Source organism: Schistocerca cancellata, chromosome 5 (genome assembly GCF_023864275.1).
Source record: "Schistocerca cancellata isolate TAMUIC-IGC-003103 chromosome 5, iqSchCanc2.1, whole genome shotgun sequence".
Taxonomy (NCBI): Eukaryota; Metazoa; Arthropoda; class Insecta; order Orthoptera; family Acrididae; genus Schistocerca; species Schistocerca cancellata.
Window position 1 is genome coordinate 175,720,143 of NC_064630.1, and position 18,724 is coordinate 175,738,866.

Below are 18,724 nucleotides of genomic sequence, written 5' to 3' on the forward strand. Positions count from 1 at the left end.
ACAGTCAATATAAATAGATTATTTCATGTTTCATTTTTTAACTGATAAAATAGAATTTTTCAATGTTTAAATGTAACAATAGATAAATTGAAGTAATTAAATTTGCACACCCAAAGATTCCAAGTGGAAAAAGAACAATAGTAAGAAAAAATGAGAGCAACTGAAAAAGTTAATACAGTGATTAAAATCATGTGACAATGGAATAGAAATAAAAATTAATTTAGGCCAATTAATTGAATGAAAATAGTGATCACAGTCATTTTGATAAAGATTTAAAAACAAATTTCAAAGCACCTGACAAGATTCAAACTCAGAACCTCTTGCAGTTGAGGTCAGTACCTTATTCTTTGGGGTCGATATCTGAATTGCCATCCTTTTGGGACCATGTTCCTCCATCTCTAATTTGCACTTGATAAAACCCCCTCAATTTTAATCTTTTGCTTACAAGTTATGTCACACTGTTACTCTTCTCTCCTTCTTAGTAACAAAAAAATTAATGACATAATAAAGTCTACTTGTGTTTCTTGCTGCATTAATTCTAAGTGTATCTGTAAAGGCATTTACTCTCTTTCCATCTTCTGATGAGGTAGTATTTCCTTATACAGAAATTGGCAGTGAACATTTGTATCTCCACAGCTGTCTGTACGTAACCATTCAACCACCACCCTCTTAAATTTAGTATGTTGTGGTGCCAGTTGTATTACCTACAATGAAGATTTCCATTTGCATAGGGGACAAAACTCTTAACATGATTAATGAGATTGTCACGCCTTTCATTCGCTTCCTTGATATTGTCCCAGAAACGACATGTGTTCTCAGCCAGTGCTTATTTATCATCCTGACCAAGTCTTGTGTAGATGTTTCGTAGAAAAACATATGGAGATGTAGTGCTGTGTCTGTCCAATGTCAGATTTGCCACAAGGAACGTGACACACCCCAGATATTCAAAGCCCGAGGTTGTCCCTCATACTACCCAAAAGGCTCGATTTCTTTCTGGTTTAGAGCTCAGCTGATTCTTGCAGAGGCTGCATCAGCATATGGTAGAAATGTGATTCTCTGGTCTTGTCAATACTTCTCAGTGACCCCAGCAAATGATCCAGCTACATTAGTCAGTTGTCCTCATCATACATCCCTGTTCATTAGCATAGTCGGATACTAAAATTGCTGACCTGGATATGGCATCTTGTCACTGGTAGATATTAGTCCGAGCGGATATTCTGTGTAGCCCATATGCCCTAGGGTCAAAAAGTTACATCTGCACGAGGACGTTATATTTCCTATGTGACAAAAGTTTCAGGGCTTTATTATTATTATTATTTTTAATAGAAAACTGCACTTACCTAGTAATGAACCTAGCTCCTACTGAAGTAGTCCCCTTGGCTATCTATACACAATTGCCAACATTTGTGGATGTCTTAGAAGCAAGCAGGGAAATTTTCAGCTCTGATAGTCACCTTTTCGCTTGTGGAAACAAAACAAAAATCACAAAGTGAGAAGACTGGTAAATATGGCGAATGAGGGATGGCAATAATAAAATGTCTGGCCAGATACTCGGTAATGTATAAAGTAGTATTCTTGTGCAGTAAGAACCAGTTCTGAGAATGCCACAACTCAGGACCGCAATGTCGAATTGTTTGGTTCACTGTCTGGCCTGAAGGAAATTATTCATGATGAAATAATCCTTTACTATCAAAGAATGTAATCAACATTGTCTTTGTTCTCAAAGGCCGTTGTTTGACTTTTTTTGAGGCTCTTGATCCAGGACTCCACCATTCGGCACTTCAACGCTTCATGTGATGGTCATACTGCTAGCAGTAACTTTCATGCCCAGCAATCATCTTTAACAGAAATGTGGGATCACGTCTGGCTCTCTCCACTAGTTCAGCAGAAGTTCTTCATCTTTCCTCTTTCTGTTCGTCTGTCAGTGTGTGAGGGACAAGTTTTGTATTAAGTTTCTGTTTCCCTAAATCTTCATGTAACATCTTAATGACACACATCACATTTCAAATTAAGTTCTTCTGACGTCATATGCCCAGTTACATGATGGTCTTCTTGCAATAACTACCTTACACACTTCACATTTGCATTGGTATGTGCTGTGATAGGTGACCAGCTCTGGGACAGCCCTGCACTGAAATCTCTGCCTTCACATGTCTACATTTCACTAGGGGTTTTCCTGAACTTAGTACTCCAGACTCAAGGGGGGGGGGGGGGGGGGGGGAAGGAAGAAAAAAGAAAAGAAAACTGTCCTGGAACTTTTCTGACAAAGGGAGTATACACTGTGTGGACCTGATTTTCATTTCCAAAAACAATTCTTTTGGAGGGGAACAGAATTTTAGTCAAGCAGGAACTAAGGTAATGCTATTTGTGGCTTGATGAACACATTTACCTTTTAATAGTTTCTTGTTCATTCCATCTCCAAAATAATTTAGGTGGCCTTTTATTTTATATAAATAAGCATAATTATTTATGTACACTTCCTTAAATTAACTAAGTCTTTTTTTAACAAAAAAATCATCTTTTCTTTGCTGCTACATGCTTATTGTTGACAGGTGGTATTACCCTTGTGGGATCGTGTTTGTAAGTTTTTACTACTGGACCCCTGCCAGCTTTCTGAAACTGCACTTCGTCAAACCTTTGCCTGTCTTCAAGCTCCTTTGTAATCTGAACATTGCGCCAAGCTGTAATTGATAAACAAGCTGACAGTGGAGAACTGAACAAGAGGAGACAAGTTTTACGTAAAAAATATCAATTTCTAATGTGCGTTACAACTGTCCTTAGATCAATATAGAATTTTACTTACATTCCTTAAAACCTTTAACAAATCCTTTTGGTTTCATTGGTAATGTTTCAGGACTGAATGTAATAAGAGGTTCGATCTTGAAATACGTTCTCACTGCAGGTATCCTCAGAAATGCTACTTGAAGTAGTGAGATAAAATTTGATGAAACCCAGTAGCATAAGATAGCCTGAAACAGTTACATATTACCGTGAATCCAAGCTATTAAAACATACTGTTACTATACTGACACAAAGAGAGGTGGGATGAGTGGATATTTAAAGATAATAATACAAAAAGCAATGTATGTACACCTTCCTACAAATGAACCATGATGTAGAATTTGTGTTCCCATCATAACAGTGAATCAATTTTTCCATGACAATCTCTTGCAAAACAGCAATTTAGATCACAAAATACTAAATCATATTACCATTATTATACTTCTTAAACAAGTGGTGGAACTATATCACATAATAAGTAGCTTAAAATACATGGTGTCCCAATCAAAGCTCTCTGATTTCAAAGACCCAGGAGGGGGGGGGGGGGGGGGGGGGGGGGGGAACACAATAGATACGACAATGAATAATGCACCACATTGTAGAGCATCTCAAAGAATTAATTTATTTATTTATCATCAATAGACCTCTACACGTGAACGATTTGTAGCACGAAGAATATCAAGTCTATATTCAATTTCTTGCCAAGTTCTTTGTAACATTTCCCCTGTTATCGTTGCAATCGCATTAGCGATATGATGTCGCAATATAGAAATATAGTCCACTTTGGTCGCATACACGCAGTGCTTCACGAATCCCCGCATGAAGAAATCAAGCGGTGCGGCGTAATATCAGATGAACGTGGTGGTAAGGCAATGGGTCCTCTGTGTCCGATCCAACGATTGGGAAATTTCCTGTCCAGGAACTTGCAAACAGCTGTTGACCAATGCGGTGGAGATCCATCTTGTTGAAAAATGATGTTGGGTTGAAAGTCTTGTATCTGAGGGTACACAAACTGCTCCAACATGTCCAGATACATTGACCCATTCACTGTTTATTCTGCAAAGAACAATGGTCCAACAATCCCGTTGTGCATTAGCCTGCACCAATCGTTTAGTTTAGGGCTACCACGAACATGTTCAAAGACAACGTGAGGCTTTAGCGAACCCAAAATCTGAACATTATGCCTATTAACCCCTCCTGATAGATGAAAGGTTGCCTCTTCTGAGATTAAACATCTTTCCAGGAAGCTGGCATACATTTCAATACGCTGCAGTGTATCCGCAGCAAATTTTTGTCGGAGTCAGATGTTGCAGAATTTGCACTTTGTAAGCAGACATACGAAGACACCGGTGAACTACACAATGTAATGTCGATTGAGGTCAGCGATTTTGTTTCTGCAAACCACACTACTGCTTGTGCACGTTGCTGTGGAGTCGCCAGCTGCACTTTGGCGACGATACTTGGCACTTCTGACACGGGAATACAAATTCTTTGAGATGCTCTACAACTTGATGCATTTTTCATTGTCGTATCTACTCTGGTTTTTCTCTCCTAGGTCCTTGAAATCAGGGAGGTTTTAGTGGGACACCCTATATTACATCTCCTTAAGACTGTTTTCTCTTGAACAGGCTCTGTACCTCCGAGCTCAGTATGTGATAAGCCTATGCTTCCCTCAAAGTGTAAAACATCTAGATCTCCCACATTTTGCTCCACCTACAGATGAAACATCTGTAAAAATCTAAGTAAGTGTATCAAACATAACTGCTTTGCCACAGTAATAAGCGTTGTTAACAGTAAACTTAGTCAATCCAAACCAGTTAAAAAAGTTGGACTCAGAACTTTAAAACTCAGTACGAAACACAGTAGAGGGTACAGAATGAAACTGTATTTCATTTAAACAACAAATTTGTGTTTAACTTATGATGCCGTAAATGATACTTCCTATGACCTCTGTAAAATGTTGGTTCCCTTTATCTCTCAAAGATATTCTTAGTACCACAAGGGTGCTGGGAGGAGGACTACAAGATCAACAAACTTCCCAAGAAAACCATATACATACTCTGAATTGTTTATTTTTATTCCCTATATGGCATGAAATCACTATTTATTGCATTGAGATGGTATAACTGACACTTCCACAAACTGTGCAAATCATAGTTTCCGATGGTAAAACAAGTCTTGAGTGTCTAGTTAAACATACCACACTACAAACAGATTGCCTTAGCTGAAATACTGGGAGTGTTTTCTACAGATCATAGTTGCGAAGGAGTTCAGTTTCTACAAGCATACTGCCATACTTTAACCCACAAGCTGTTGATTCATTAAGTAATGTGTTTGGAACCATATCACACGTTTGTGGAGACAGTACGAATCCCTTGGGGAGACAGCATCACCATCATAGTTAAATAAATAGGCAATGGTGGTTTGATAAGTCTTGTAGATTTCCACAAAGTATGAAACCTTTTTGTTGCATCTTCTTCATTGGTAAGCTCGATTATTCCAAGAATCATAAAAAGAATTTCAACAACGTACAGTGTACAGCTCACTGTTGAAAGCCGTCTGAATTGATCAGCGTGTCAACTGTGACTGAAAATGAAGGAAACAGAGTTTTGTGCCATTATCACACATTTTCATTTGAAGGATTGGCCTTTTTTTTTTTAAGGGCACAAAACTGCTATGGTCATTAGCACACGGTCCGTGACTTAGGAAACAGTAAAAAACCGAAAATGGAAACCAGCAGCAATGGGAATGAAACTCAAAAAATTGGAGAAACTATAAGCAGAAGGAAGGCTTAAAAGTCCACTACAGAAAGGGGTTGGTTGTCCCCAAAAAAGGCTTCAAATGACTGATGTCATTTCACTGGCACGAATAAACTCGAGAACGCGATCGGCTGAGCGCGTGTCATCTGCTAAAATTGACGATATATCAGGCGACAGCTGTAGACGGGCGCGTAACGGAGTAAAATAGCGGCACTCAATTAAAAGGTGTCTTACCGTCCACAGCTGAGGGCAGTGGGGACAGAGTGGGGGAGGATCGCCGCTTAAAAGATGTCGATGGCTAAAAAGACAGTGCCCTATCCGGAGTCTAGTTAAAATTACCTCCTCCCGACGACACGTTCGGGAGGAAGAGGTCCAAGCAGAAGGAAGAGCTTTCACGTCCCACAATTTATTATGGGGAAGTGTCGACCAATGTGCATGCCATAAAAGAACAACACGACGACATAAAACGCTCAGTAGATTGGCGAAGGGGATCAATTGAATAGCTGGCCGAAGAAGAGAGACTGCAGCCTTGGCCGCTATATCGGCCGCCTCATTTCCACAGATACCAACATGTCCCGGGAGCCAGAGGAATGCCACCGAGACGCCCCCCAGGTGGAGCAAGCGCAGACAGTCCTGAATCCGGTGGACCAGAGGGTGGACAGGGTAAAGAGCTTGGAGACTGAGGAGAGAGCTGAGAGAATCTGAACAGATAACATACTGTATCCGCTGATGGCGGCGGATGTAGTGGACAGCCTGGAGAACAGCGTAAAGCTCCGCAGTATAAACCGAACACTGGTCGGGAAGGCGAAATTGATGTGGGGTGTCACCAACAATATAGGCACTCCCTACACCAAACGATGTTTTTGAGCCATCAGTATAAATAAATGTGGCTTCCTTCATTTGTGCACATAGAGCAGAAAATGCCCGACGATAAACAAGAGAAGGGGTACCATCCTTGGGAAACTGACAAAGGTCACGGAGCAGGCAGATCCGGGGACGGAACCAAGGCGGTGCTGTACCCCAAGTTGTCAAGAAGGTTTTAGGAAAGCAGAAGGAAAGAGAATGGAGCAGTTGACAGAAGCAGACTCCCGATGGTAGTAGGGAGGAGGGGCGGCCTGCATACCCTACATCAAAGGAGGTGTCGAAAAAAAATGTCATGGGCTGGATTAGCAGGCATGGAAGACAGATGGCTAGAAGGATTGGCCTGCTGTGCAAATCAAAACAGGACTAGATGAAATTCACATGGACTCCGCACCCTCATTGAAGACTATTTACTTCTGGATTAATGAATTTACAAGAGATCAAACAAGCACCAAAGACAAAGTGGACTCTTACCATCCAATTGAGGTCATCAAAATCCAGGATATGGTAATGCAAGACGGCCGAATAAAAATTCTTGACATTCCTTAGCTGTAGTCATTTCAACTGAGCAAGTGCATAATATCCTGCACAGAGAATTGACTATGAAGAACCTGTGTGCGAGGTGGGTGCCTTGATTGCTCACAGTCGAACAAAAGTGCATCAAGCACAACATTTCAACAAAATGTGTGGTGATGTTTAATCACAATCTGCCGATTTGTGACTGCTGATGAAACCTGAATCCATCATTACACACTGTATTCAAAACAGCAGGCAAAACGATGGACACAGCTGGTGCAAGTGCACTGAAGAAGGCAAAGACCATTTTGTCAGCTGGTAAGGTGATGGCTACTTTTTTGGGATTTACAAGAGATTAGTTGGAAAAATGCTGAATGGTAACTGGACCCTATTATGCTTGATTGTTGGATCATCTGAAACTTACATCAGTTAAAAAAAGACCAAGGTTGGATGCAAAAAGTGCCCTTTCACCAGGATAATGCACCATCCCACTTACCAGTGATAACAATGGTGAAAGTACAGGGATGGACTTTGAATTGGTTCCTCATCCATGCTGTTTACCAGACTTGGCCCCAAATGACTTCTTCCTGTTCCCTAACTTCAAACTTTTGCTTGCTGGGAAAAAATTTTCATGAAATAAGGAAGTGATAGCTGCAATCAATGAGTATTTTGCAGAGTTTGACAGAACCTATTTTTCAAATGTAATGAAAACTCTGGAGGAATGCTGGACCAAGCATACATCCCTCAAAGGAGACTTGAGAAATAAGGTGAATTTTTTCAGCTTTTTTACCACACTTATTAAACTACCCTTGTACACTGGAATACACTTTTATCAAAGACTAGAAACTGTGCAGCTGGATTGTGTATTCATATATTCAATTGTTACCACAGGCCTGTTGGTGACCAGAATATGGAGCTAACACCTGCAGGTGTAGTACAATGGCACAGTCTTAGGGCAACAGTTACATCTGAACCTGAGCAAAAATTGGTGGTACGTGAGATACAATGGAAGATATGAAAGGCTCACACATCATTTATACAATGAATGCACAACAGAAACTCCATGGCTATAGTTACAAATTATCATAATCTATGAAGAACAAGATGAACATACCGTTCAACTGTGTTCTCTTTGACACCATCTGACCATGTTGCTCATTCTAGCTGCCTTCTCCCTTCCAAAATATGACTTTACCCTACTCTCTGATATTCCCATTCTGTGAAACATAATACATTTGACTGCTCTGTTTTCTATTCGTGTTGAGCCAAATCTCCCCTCCCCCCATTTCTACTTTCCTCCAGCTACTCAATTATCTTACAAGCATCCCACTGTCAAAATTTTGGTAAATAACATGATACACCCACACCCTTGCACTTGAAAATAAAGATAAATGAGAAGTGAGGCAGTGTTTTTGTAAAGCTATAAGAGTGACTGTGTACATATTTTTTATAAACAATCAACTTACGCCAGGAAAATTTATGGTGAATGGAAACACACATATTGGCAAAGCCCTGAGGACATACTTCATCATTCCCATATTTGCTGCCTGGAGCCGAGCTGAGTCTGCCCCAATTTCAATAGTAAGCAACATTGTGCAGCTTGTTATGATAGGCAGCAAATAATATTGGTCAGGCACAGTCAAATCTGTGAACCAGAAGAGTCCACCAGTCATCATGCTTTCTACAGGAACATTTGCCATTCTACGCAAGCCTATGAAGAATGAGATGAAGAGTGGTGCCTGAAAACACAAATGCAAAAACATGAATAAATGCCTAAAAATATGCAAACTGATTAGGGAGCATCATTCCATCAAATTCATCTAACTTCTACTCTGATCTTTTAACAACTATTATATCTTAATTTATGGGCATAGCAAGATTTTTTTTAGTATAATCTTATAACAGAAAGTTTAGTTAATTTTATTGCTAAATAAAGAGCATGCTTCACACTCACTCATTCCCAGAGTAACTAGTACTTCTATACTGACAGTTGAATAGCAGTGCAGAAAGAAAGTTTTTATGGTAATTAGGCTCTCTCTCTCTCTCTCTCTCTCTCTCTCTCTCTCTCTCTCTCTCTGTGTGTGTGTGTGTGTGTGTGTGTGTGTGTGTGTGTGTGTGGCTGGGGGGGGGGGTTGCACATGTGCGCACTTGCAATTTCTGTGATTCAGTATTTTCTAATTATGCTCTCTCAGCTACAGTGAAAAATCATGATCAAGCAACTGAAGGACGGGGAAAAAAAACTTGTTTGTTTCTCTGTGGTTGATGAGAAAAAATATGCAGCACTGTTACTGAGACATAGAGGTGGAGGGATCAAAGGAATTGAAATCTTCACTTTTAAGAGACCAAATAATCCAAATTTAGAAACCATGGTGAACTCTGGAAGGTGTGAACAAGCAAAACTCTGCTCACACTAATCACTCATGAAATCTGAAAAGTTATGATGAAGGTGATCAAGCTGATGTTGTATTTCATAATTTCCTGAAAGCTTTTGGTTTAATTTCATATTATAACTTTGCACAGAAAAAAGGAGTGGATGGAATTCTCAATCATGTATGCAATTAGGCCAAGGCCTTCCTAGGAGGCAAAACTGAGTAACACACCAGAAATGAAAGATGCATTCACATGTACCACAATGAATACTAATAAGTGGTGTGTGTAATATTTTCTCTCTCTGATGCTGTTACATTCAGACAGGTGTGAAGAGTTAAAAAGATCTGCAAATGTGTCAAATATTTAGGCACAACAGCTAAAAGAGCACATAAATCCATTTGCAGGGAAAGCTTATGCCAAGCTGTGAGACACTGGAAGAAATCTTAAAAAGTGTACTTTGTTTAAGCAGGAGATTTCTTACAGAATTTCTGTCTGATTCATTCTTGAGCAAAATATGGAAGACAACAGCCCTCTTGCCCTCTAGCGAGACTTCTGATATTATTTAAAATGTACTTTGAGGTAAGCAAGACCAAAATCTTTGGCAAAAAATCTAGCTTCACTGTGACCCTACAACAACACTGTATGACTGATGTAGGGTGAGAAGTATATGCAGTTTTTTGCTTCAGAATGCAGCAAAAATACTGTACCTCTTGCATATAAGCAACTTACCATATCTCCAACAACTAACACCCTAATTTTAAAATTAAATAACATGAAAACTAATATCAATAAAAGAATGCAATAAATAGTATGTTTACTGTGAAAGCTGTAACAATTTCATGCAGTTTTCAAAATAGCAGTTACAAAGGCTTCCAACAGGCTGCATATGACTTGTATCAGCTTGCATAAATAAACTATTCCTTTGCAAGCACTTCTTGCAATCACATCACAATCTTTCGACAATGTCCAAGACTCGCAGTAGGAATGGCACAATGAAATTTGCCATCAAATCTTATAGTGTCTCGATCAAAATGGATTCAGATGCCAGACTGACAACTCAAGCTCATCCAATGTCTTTCCATATGCACTACAAAAAGAAGTCACAAAGAGTTGGATTGGGTGAAGTATTCATCAAGAATGCAAAACACCTGTTTGGTGCGATGTGGTTGGGACCCATCTTGCACGAAGAACACACACTACTTATCAATTCACCCATGAAAAACGGGGCTAACAATGCCTCTTCTGCATACCACATCTCAAACATTAACTTTGGAAGAACGGAGTGATTTTGCTTCACTCAGATGGAAATTTTCAGAACCCCAAAATCGCCAATTTTTTCCCCCACAAATACTTTCAGTTGTGAGCCAGATGCAGCAAGAAATATCAATCCATAATTAACTATCACTGTGAAAACCTGATTTTCAAAGCAAGCACTTTGTTACAGAGTGGGTAGGGGCACGAGCTGGCAACTCTGCATCTTATATGAAAATGTGTAGAATGTTTCTCAGTCTTGTATACATGACTGAATGCTTCAAACCAGTCTCTCCTTACTGACCACTTTCCTTTTTTGTTTGCAAATATTAACCTCTAGTCCATGACAGTAATTCTTCCAGGATGGTTTCGGAACTGAATTGTTTACATGTGAGGCTGTTTACACTTAATTTATTCTGCAAAATCAATTGGCTCTTTCTTTACTAAAATAAAAGGTTTAATCAATGCTTCAGCTTTTTTGGCATCTACCCACACCCTCTTCCACCTGGTCCATTTTTCCACTTTAATAAGATATGAGCTACCTACTTCAACTTGTTACACTATCCAAAGCATCAACGTATTTTATGATTTTCCTTCTAAAAGCTCCTTGGCCACTGATTGCTTTCCTTTTCAACAAAAAAAGTAATCAACACACATATTTAAAGACAACATAATGAAATGCATACCTGAGCCAAAGGAACCAGCATATTCTTGAAGGGGTTGATTTCCTTTTCTTTCATGAATGCTGATAGTTCTTGAGCGTATCGAGCAGCTGAAAATTGTGTTAATAGATGAGAACCTCTGAAATATGTCCTCAAAAAATGAGACAGTATTGCTAATGAAACTAGAAAGAAAAACTGAGTCCCACTGCCCCCAAACTCAGAGCACAACAGAGATCCACAAATCTAACTCTCCAGTTACGCCAATTGTTAACTCCAAGAATACACTGGCATACATACTTTCCTAACTGTTAAGTAATATCCTCACCAAATTTTACTATTTTGAAACCATATACCCAATTTAAAAAAAAAATACATGTGAGTTAACTTAACAATGCACTTCAAGGAAGTAAATATCCCCAGAGAAGCTACATTTGCCTCATTTGACATTATTAATCCATTCACAAATGTGCCTGTCAAACAGACATTTGAAATTATATAAAAAAAAAAAAAAAAAAAAAAAAACATTATGAAACACACAAAACTAACAATAGCAGAGATTTCCAAGTTAAGTCGATCTGATTAACTAGCATTACCCCATAATTACTTCTCATTTAATGATAAAAACTACCAACAAATAGAATGCTTAGCTGTGGGCAACAACATGTCAAGTCTCCTTGCTGATATATTTGACAACCCCTTAAAAAACAAATTTTTTTGAAGGTAAAACTAAACTTTCTGGGAAAAAAAGAGTATATTACAGAAGATAAACTTCTCACTCCACAATAAAACGACATTCACAACTGAACATGAAATAAATCAATCCTTAAATTTCTTAGACCTCACAAATGTTGTTCAAACAAATTTCAGGCTTGCAGCCGGTCGTCGTTCAATACTTCAATACTTCGCGAAGTATTGAACGACGACCGGCTGCAAGCCCGAAATTTGTTTGAACAGTCAATTCGCCGGGAAAATTTTAAAATTCACCTCACAAATGTTAATTAACAGCAGGAAAGCAATTTTTACATCTACAGGAAAACAGCTTACACTGATATCACAATACACAAATCATCACACCACCCAAACACTAGTACGTAAGCTGCTTTTAGATCCATGTTGAACAAGGCACACACATAATCTTTAAAACCCAAAGAATAACACACAAAATTGATGCTGTTAAAACAATTGCAATAAATAATGGGTATTCACAAAAATAAACTGACAAACTATCCAACAAAATACAGGCCAACATCAGTAATAGAAGCACTACAGGAATAACAACCTTCATAAGCATTTCCAATTTAAACATGACATCAGAAAAAAATTGCTGACTTATTTAGAGACACCAATATTCTCCACAAGCAACAAACTTGGACACCCCGTCTCACACAATAAACATTAAGACCCCAATAATGATAACAGTAACAGTTTCCCTGCATATTACATAGGCAAAACAGGAAGAGCTTTCCATACATGTTACAAAGAACTCACTGACAGTTTTAGACTTAATCACTTTGATGGATGGTAGGTCGATTTGAGGGAAGAGATCAATCAGCGAGGTCATCGGTCCCATCAAGTTAGGGAAGGATAGGGAAGGAAGTCGGCCACACCCTTTCAAAGGCACCATCCCAGCATTTGCCTCGGGTGATTTAGGAAATCACAGAAAGGTAAATCAGGATGGTCGGACATGAGTTTGAACAGTCATCCTCCCAAATGCGAGTCCAGTGTAATAACCACTGCGCCACCACACTCGGTAACCACTTTGACAAATCCACAATAGCTAACCACATATACTTCAATAGATACCAACTATGTGACATCCACGACAGTGTAACTGTACTCCAAACAGAAAGGCACAGTTATAAACATGTCTACTTATACTGTAGTTCAGGACCATATACAAGGGTGGGTCAAATGAAAACCTTAAATATTTTTTAAAATATTATTTATTGTGCAGAAGTGGTACAAAGCTGTATCACTTTTCAACATAATCTCCCCCACACTCAATGCAAGTCCTCCAGCACTTACAAAGTACATAAATTCTATTACAAAAAAAATCCTTTGGTAGTCTGCGCAACCACTCATGCACCGCGTGGAGGACCTCTTCATCAGAACAGAACTTCTTTCCTTCCATTGCATCTTTGAGTGGTGCAAACATATGGAAATCACTTGAGGCAAGGTCTGGTGAATATGGTGGCTGAGGCAGACACTCAAAATGCAGGTCTGTGATTGTTGCAACTGTTGTAAGGGCAGTGTGGGGCCTTGCATTGTCATGTTGCAAAAGGACACCTGCTGACAGCAATCCACTTGCTTTGATTTGATTGTAGGCCGTAGATGATTTTTTAGGAGATCTGGGTATGATGCACTGGTGACAGTGGTCCCTCTAGGCATGTAATGCTCCAAAATGACTCCTTTTTCATCCCAAAAGAGAGTCAGCATAACCTTCCCTGCTGATGGTTCTGTTCGAAACTTCTTTGGTTTTGGTGATGAGGAATGGCGCCATTCCTTGCTCATTCTCTTTGTTTCTGGTTAGTGGAAGTGAACCCATGTTTCGTCCCCAGCAACAATTCTTGCAAGGAAGCCATCACCTTCTCGTTCAAAGTGCTGAAGAAGTTCTTCACAAGCATCAACATGCCGTTCTCTCATTTCAGGAGTCAGCTGCTGTGGCACACATGTTGCAGACTTTTGTGAGACTGGAGCACATCATGCACAATGTGGTGTGCTGACCTGATATGTAAACATGCTGCAATGTCATTCAATGTCACTCAGAGGTTTTCCTTCACTATGGCTTCAACTGCTGCAATGTTCTGTGGAGTCACAACTCATTGTGCCTGACCTGGACGAGGAGCATCTTCCACTGAAGTCACACCATTTGCGAACTTCCTATTCCATTCGTAGACTTGCTGCTGTGACAAACATGCATCACCATACTGAACCTTCATTCATTGATGAATTTCAATAGGTTTCACACCTTCACTACGCAAAAACCGAATAACAGAACACTGGTCTTCCCTGCTGCAAGTCGCAAGTGGGGCAGCCATTTTTATACTGACACTGTGACGGTATGTGTGCATCTGCACTGTGTTGCCACCTACAGGCCATTCTGCACACTGTTTGTAGCACACTTACCAACTTACAGGGTAACGGCACAAAATTTTGATTTGTTATTACAAATTTAAGGTTTTCATTTGATTCACCCTCGTATATCCACTACTGGAAACAATAAAAGTTATTTTTCAATTTGTCTTAAGTTTGTAAACTTATATTCACAATATGCCACTTTGTAATATACCAAGGCAATCTTACCAGGAACAGAATTAACCTAAATTAGGAAAAAAAATTGATGTAGATTGTCAAAGCATCTGAAGATGAGCCCCCAATGGCTCCAAATGCATCATGCAAATCACAATTTGTGACTGAAGGCTGTCGTTCTTTATTTTACGAATTTCTTGTGAAGGTAACATGACTGTCTGTTTACCTGTACTTCGACAGACTCACTTTCGAAAAAGGAGTTATACGTTACACAAACATGAAATGGTAATAACAAAAAATATACATTGTTATACAAAAGGTACACCCCAGTCACCTTAGCAATTATGAAGGATCAGTGAAAATTCCCAAGAAATAAATGAGAAGCAACTAGAGCAATAAAAGTATTTTCAGAAACTTAGCTTTTTCAAAGTCATGGACCCAAAGGAAATGAAAGATTAAGGGAGCATGTGTGGAAACACACAAACAAGCCATTTAAATGAGGTGACTGGGGAAGAAGGATACAGAAAAAGCTCAGGTAAGTATGAAAATGAGGTTGGCATGTAAGACTCTGTAGTAGTATCAGTTACTGAGAGGAAATAGTGGAATACAAATGAATTGAGACAGCAAAATGGGGAGAAACTGGTGAAAGGGGAAGAGGCTGGGAGCATGAAAATCCAAATACCATTATCAGTCAACAATCTCCACTTGCAATACCCTGCAATAGAGTATTTCAGCAAAAACCTGTGCTATCAAAATGTTAATGTATTTTTGGACCTAATAATGACTGAAAACCATCTATGGAAGAAAGATTATGCAGAAGATTAGCTTGGCCATTAGATAGCAGGAGAGTGAATGATCTTTCTGGTGGATCAGTACTATACTCCCTGAAATCAACGGGAAGTCTCTTAATGTGGAAGGCAGACACCCCTCTTAAACCACGATGAAGTTTTAATTGGCTCGGGAAGTCATTTTTGTTAAAAGAATAGTGAAAGGTGTAAGGCAACTAGATAATTTGTACCAGACAAGAAATGACTAATATTGCATGATGGCGTTATGTTATCTAGCAGTCTGAAGTATGTAGATGGCATTTGGTTAACACGAATGGTTTGAAGAATTACACTGCCGACTACTTGTAACATTATTGTATTGCTCAAAGGAACAGGCACTGCAGACAGCTGTAACTTATAGCAATGACTCCAGGAGCTGTCTTTAAAGCAGTCTGAGTACTAGAAGACGACCAGTATGAAGGACAAATCAAAATTCATACACCGACACCGCAGCATGGTCCTTGCATACTGACTGTACAAAAACAACGAACAAAATTTCACCCTATGCATATTTTCGACAGAAAATGGATGTCCAAAAAAAGGACATTTTTCAACATTGTAGTTACATGTACAACAAGTATCTATAAGTGTTCTGCCCACTTAGAGCAGTGGGTAGAGTTTTGTGCTAGAATACTTGAGCCCGATTCCAGGTCTAGATGTATTTATTTTATTTTCTAACTTTACACTGTGTGATATGGCATCTAGCTTATTAATGATTATACAACATAAAACTTAAGCAGTTATTTAATACTAACATAGAAATGAGAGTTCAAACATTTTTATTATTCCATTTTTGAAAATTTATTTTCCATTTAAATGTTTACTATATTCATTGCCATGAATTACAACTCCCCTATGCTTTCTGGTCCACTGGCAATATTGCTTTCAGTTACTGCTCTTTCCCAGAGTAAAAAATAAACAAACAAACTATAATACACTGAGGTGACAGTAGTCATGGGATACCTCCTAATATTGTGTCGGACCTCCTTGTGCCCGGTGTAGTGCAGCAACTCCATGTGGCATGGACTCAAAAAGTCATCTGAAGTCCCTGCAGAAATACTGAGCTGGTCTGCCCCTTTAGCTGTCCATAATCGCATAAGAGTTACCGGTGCAGCATTTTGTACACAAACTGACTTCTGCATTATGTCCCACAAACTTTCAATGGAATTAATGTTGGAGATCTGGGTGACCAAATCATCTGCTCAAACTGTCAGAATGTTCTTCAAACCAATCATGAATAATAGTGGTCTGGTTGCATGGTGCATTCTTATCCATAAGAATTACACCATTGTCTGGGAACAGGAAATCTATGAATGGCTCCAAATGGTCTCCAAGTACCCAACATTACCATATTCAGTCAATGATTGGTTCAGGTGGATCAGAGGATCCAGCCCATTCCTTGTACACATGGCCTACCCCATTACGGAGCTGCTACAAGGATGGAATGTAACAATACCAGAGAAGGAAAGTTGCTACTCACCATATAGCGGAGATGCTGAGTCGCGATAGGCGCAACATAAAGATTCACGCAATTAAAGCTTTCGGCCATTAAGGCCTTTGTCAGCAGTATACACACACACACACACACACACACACACACACACACACACACACACACACACACACACACGTACACGCACATCTACTCTCTCAGAGAGCTGAAACCTCTGTGATAAGCTCCTTATGCGAGAGAGTAATATAGTTTTGCATCATATGTGTCTAACTCTGGTGCTGTAGGGTAACTACGTAACTGTAGTTTCATTAATATTTGTATGTCACCTGCAAAACAATTAACACAAAATGTGTGATCAACTGTCTTTAAAGAACATTTTACAAATGAACATTGACCATGGAACCAGATTAAAAGTTATTGTAACAGTGAAAGAGATTACTAGGAAAGGAAAAGAAATAAACAGGAGAGTGAAAATGGCTGGAATGCTTCTAGTAAAATAAAAAAATTTCAAAACTAAGTTTTCAGCGTGATCTAAAAGGAAAGTTTGCAATAAAAGACTTATAGCTATGCAAAGTATGGGCCAGGAACGGAATTTGCTGAATTTCAAGAGCTAAGAAAGGGTAGAGACAATGGCATGTAGAAGACATTAGAAAATATGTAGGAGCAATATGGATGTGTACAGCTGAAGATGATAAGGCATGGAGTAGTCTATAAGTCTAATGGCTCATGATAAATCATGAGCATCTCCACTATATGGTGAGTAGCAACTTTCCTTCTCTGGTATTGTTATATTGAACTTACTTGCACATATGTTTTGGTTCATTGTCTGGAACTGGAATTGTCAGGAACCTACGCTTTCAGTTTCAACCACTGCAAGATGGTGTCAGGAAAAAAATTGTGAAAAGAATTTTCTGAATCTAGAAAATTTGGATTCAGTACACACTTATTAACACTACCAAGATTTATCATGTTAATTCAAATGAAGAAATTTCGCCAACCTCTTGCAGATTTTAGTGTGCTTCCTTTTAAAGTTAAAACAACAAATGTCAATCTGTGGGCAGCAGGTCGCAGGTAATCAATTTTGGCTATTTTATAGTTGCTCACAAAAGTAGTCAGTTGGTCCCTGGTGAGCGACTGGAAGGAAGACTTCAAAGCCACCCCTACAAGGTCATCTACCTTCAATCCTATTACCCACATCTGTTGACACTAAAGAAAGCAATGTGCATCTTGGACCTAGCTCCAATCAACTCTCAGAAGTCCATTCCACAACACACTGCCATCATCATCTGGAAAAACGAGTGCTATGCACATTTGGGCAAGTATGATCCATCAATTGCTCATGAATGTATACCGAATTTCTGTTTGTCTAAAAATCTATTACAGTGGGCAGTATATCTCTGAATGAAGGATTGTATTTCTTCACCAATCAAATTTTCAATCTCTAAGATTGTTGTGCAAATAGTACTGCATTAAATACAAGACAAAATGTCAATTTAACTATGAACTACCTTCAATATTTTGAGTTACATACAATACAGTATTGTGATAAAGACGTATCAGTCATCATATAACAGTGAATTAAATGGAAATCACTCTTTTCTAGCATCTTTTGCAAAAATGGATAATGATTTCTATTTATTGGAAGGTGGGAGACCGAGTGGATAAGATACTTTACCTAAAATGTGTTGTGGGCTGTAACTACCATCTCTAGCACAATATATGGACAGTACTACAACTGTCCACTGCTTAACACATTATCACCAAATTTCCTGATGTAAGCAGTACAGAACCAACTGCAACTTTGGAACCTAAGCTCATTTCTGTGCAAGCATTAAATATGGAAAATGAATGTGTTAGCAATGATCATGGTAGTGTATGTAAACAGTTATAATGTTCAGTCCCTTACTGATTCAGAGTAAAATGAGCAACTTGGCAGTGTGGCTCCAGTTGCCTGAGACTGCAGTCAGTGTGATCTGTGTGTGTGTGTGTGTGTGT

General features: G+C 39.0%; 1 protein-coding gene across 2 annotated transcripts in view; it reads right to left on the reverse strand.

The window, feature by feature from the left end:
- Positions 1–2,424: 2,424 nt before the first annotated feature.
- LOC126188159 (mitochondrial inner membrane protein OXA1L) overlaps positions 2,425–18,724 on the reverse strand; it is a 34,093-nt gene continuing 17,793 nt past the window's right edge. For both annotated transcript variants that reach the window (XM_049929673.1, XM_049929672.1), the window contains exons 4-7: positions 11,225–11,310; positions 8,384–8,656; positions 2,804–2,969; positions 2,425–2,681 (exon numbers count right to left, since the gene is read on the reverse strand). In XM_049929673.1, coding sequence (XP_049785630.1) covers positions 2,515–2,681; positions 2,804–2,969; positions 8,384–8,656; positions 11,225–11,310 — 692 coding nt within the window. In that variant the 3' untranslated portion in view covers positions 2,425–2,514. The remainder of the gene's footprint in view (positions 2,682–2,803; positions 2,970–8,383; positions 8,657–11,224; positions 11,311–18,724) is intronic.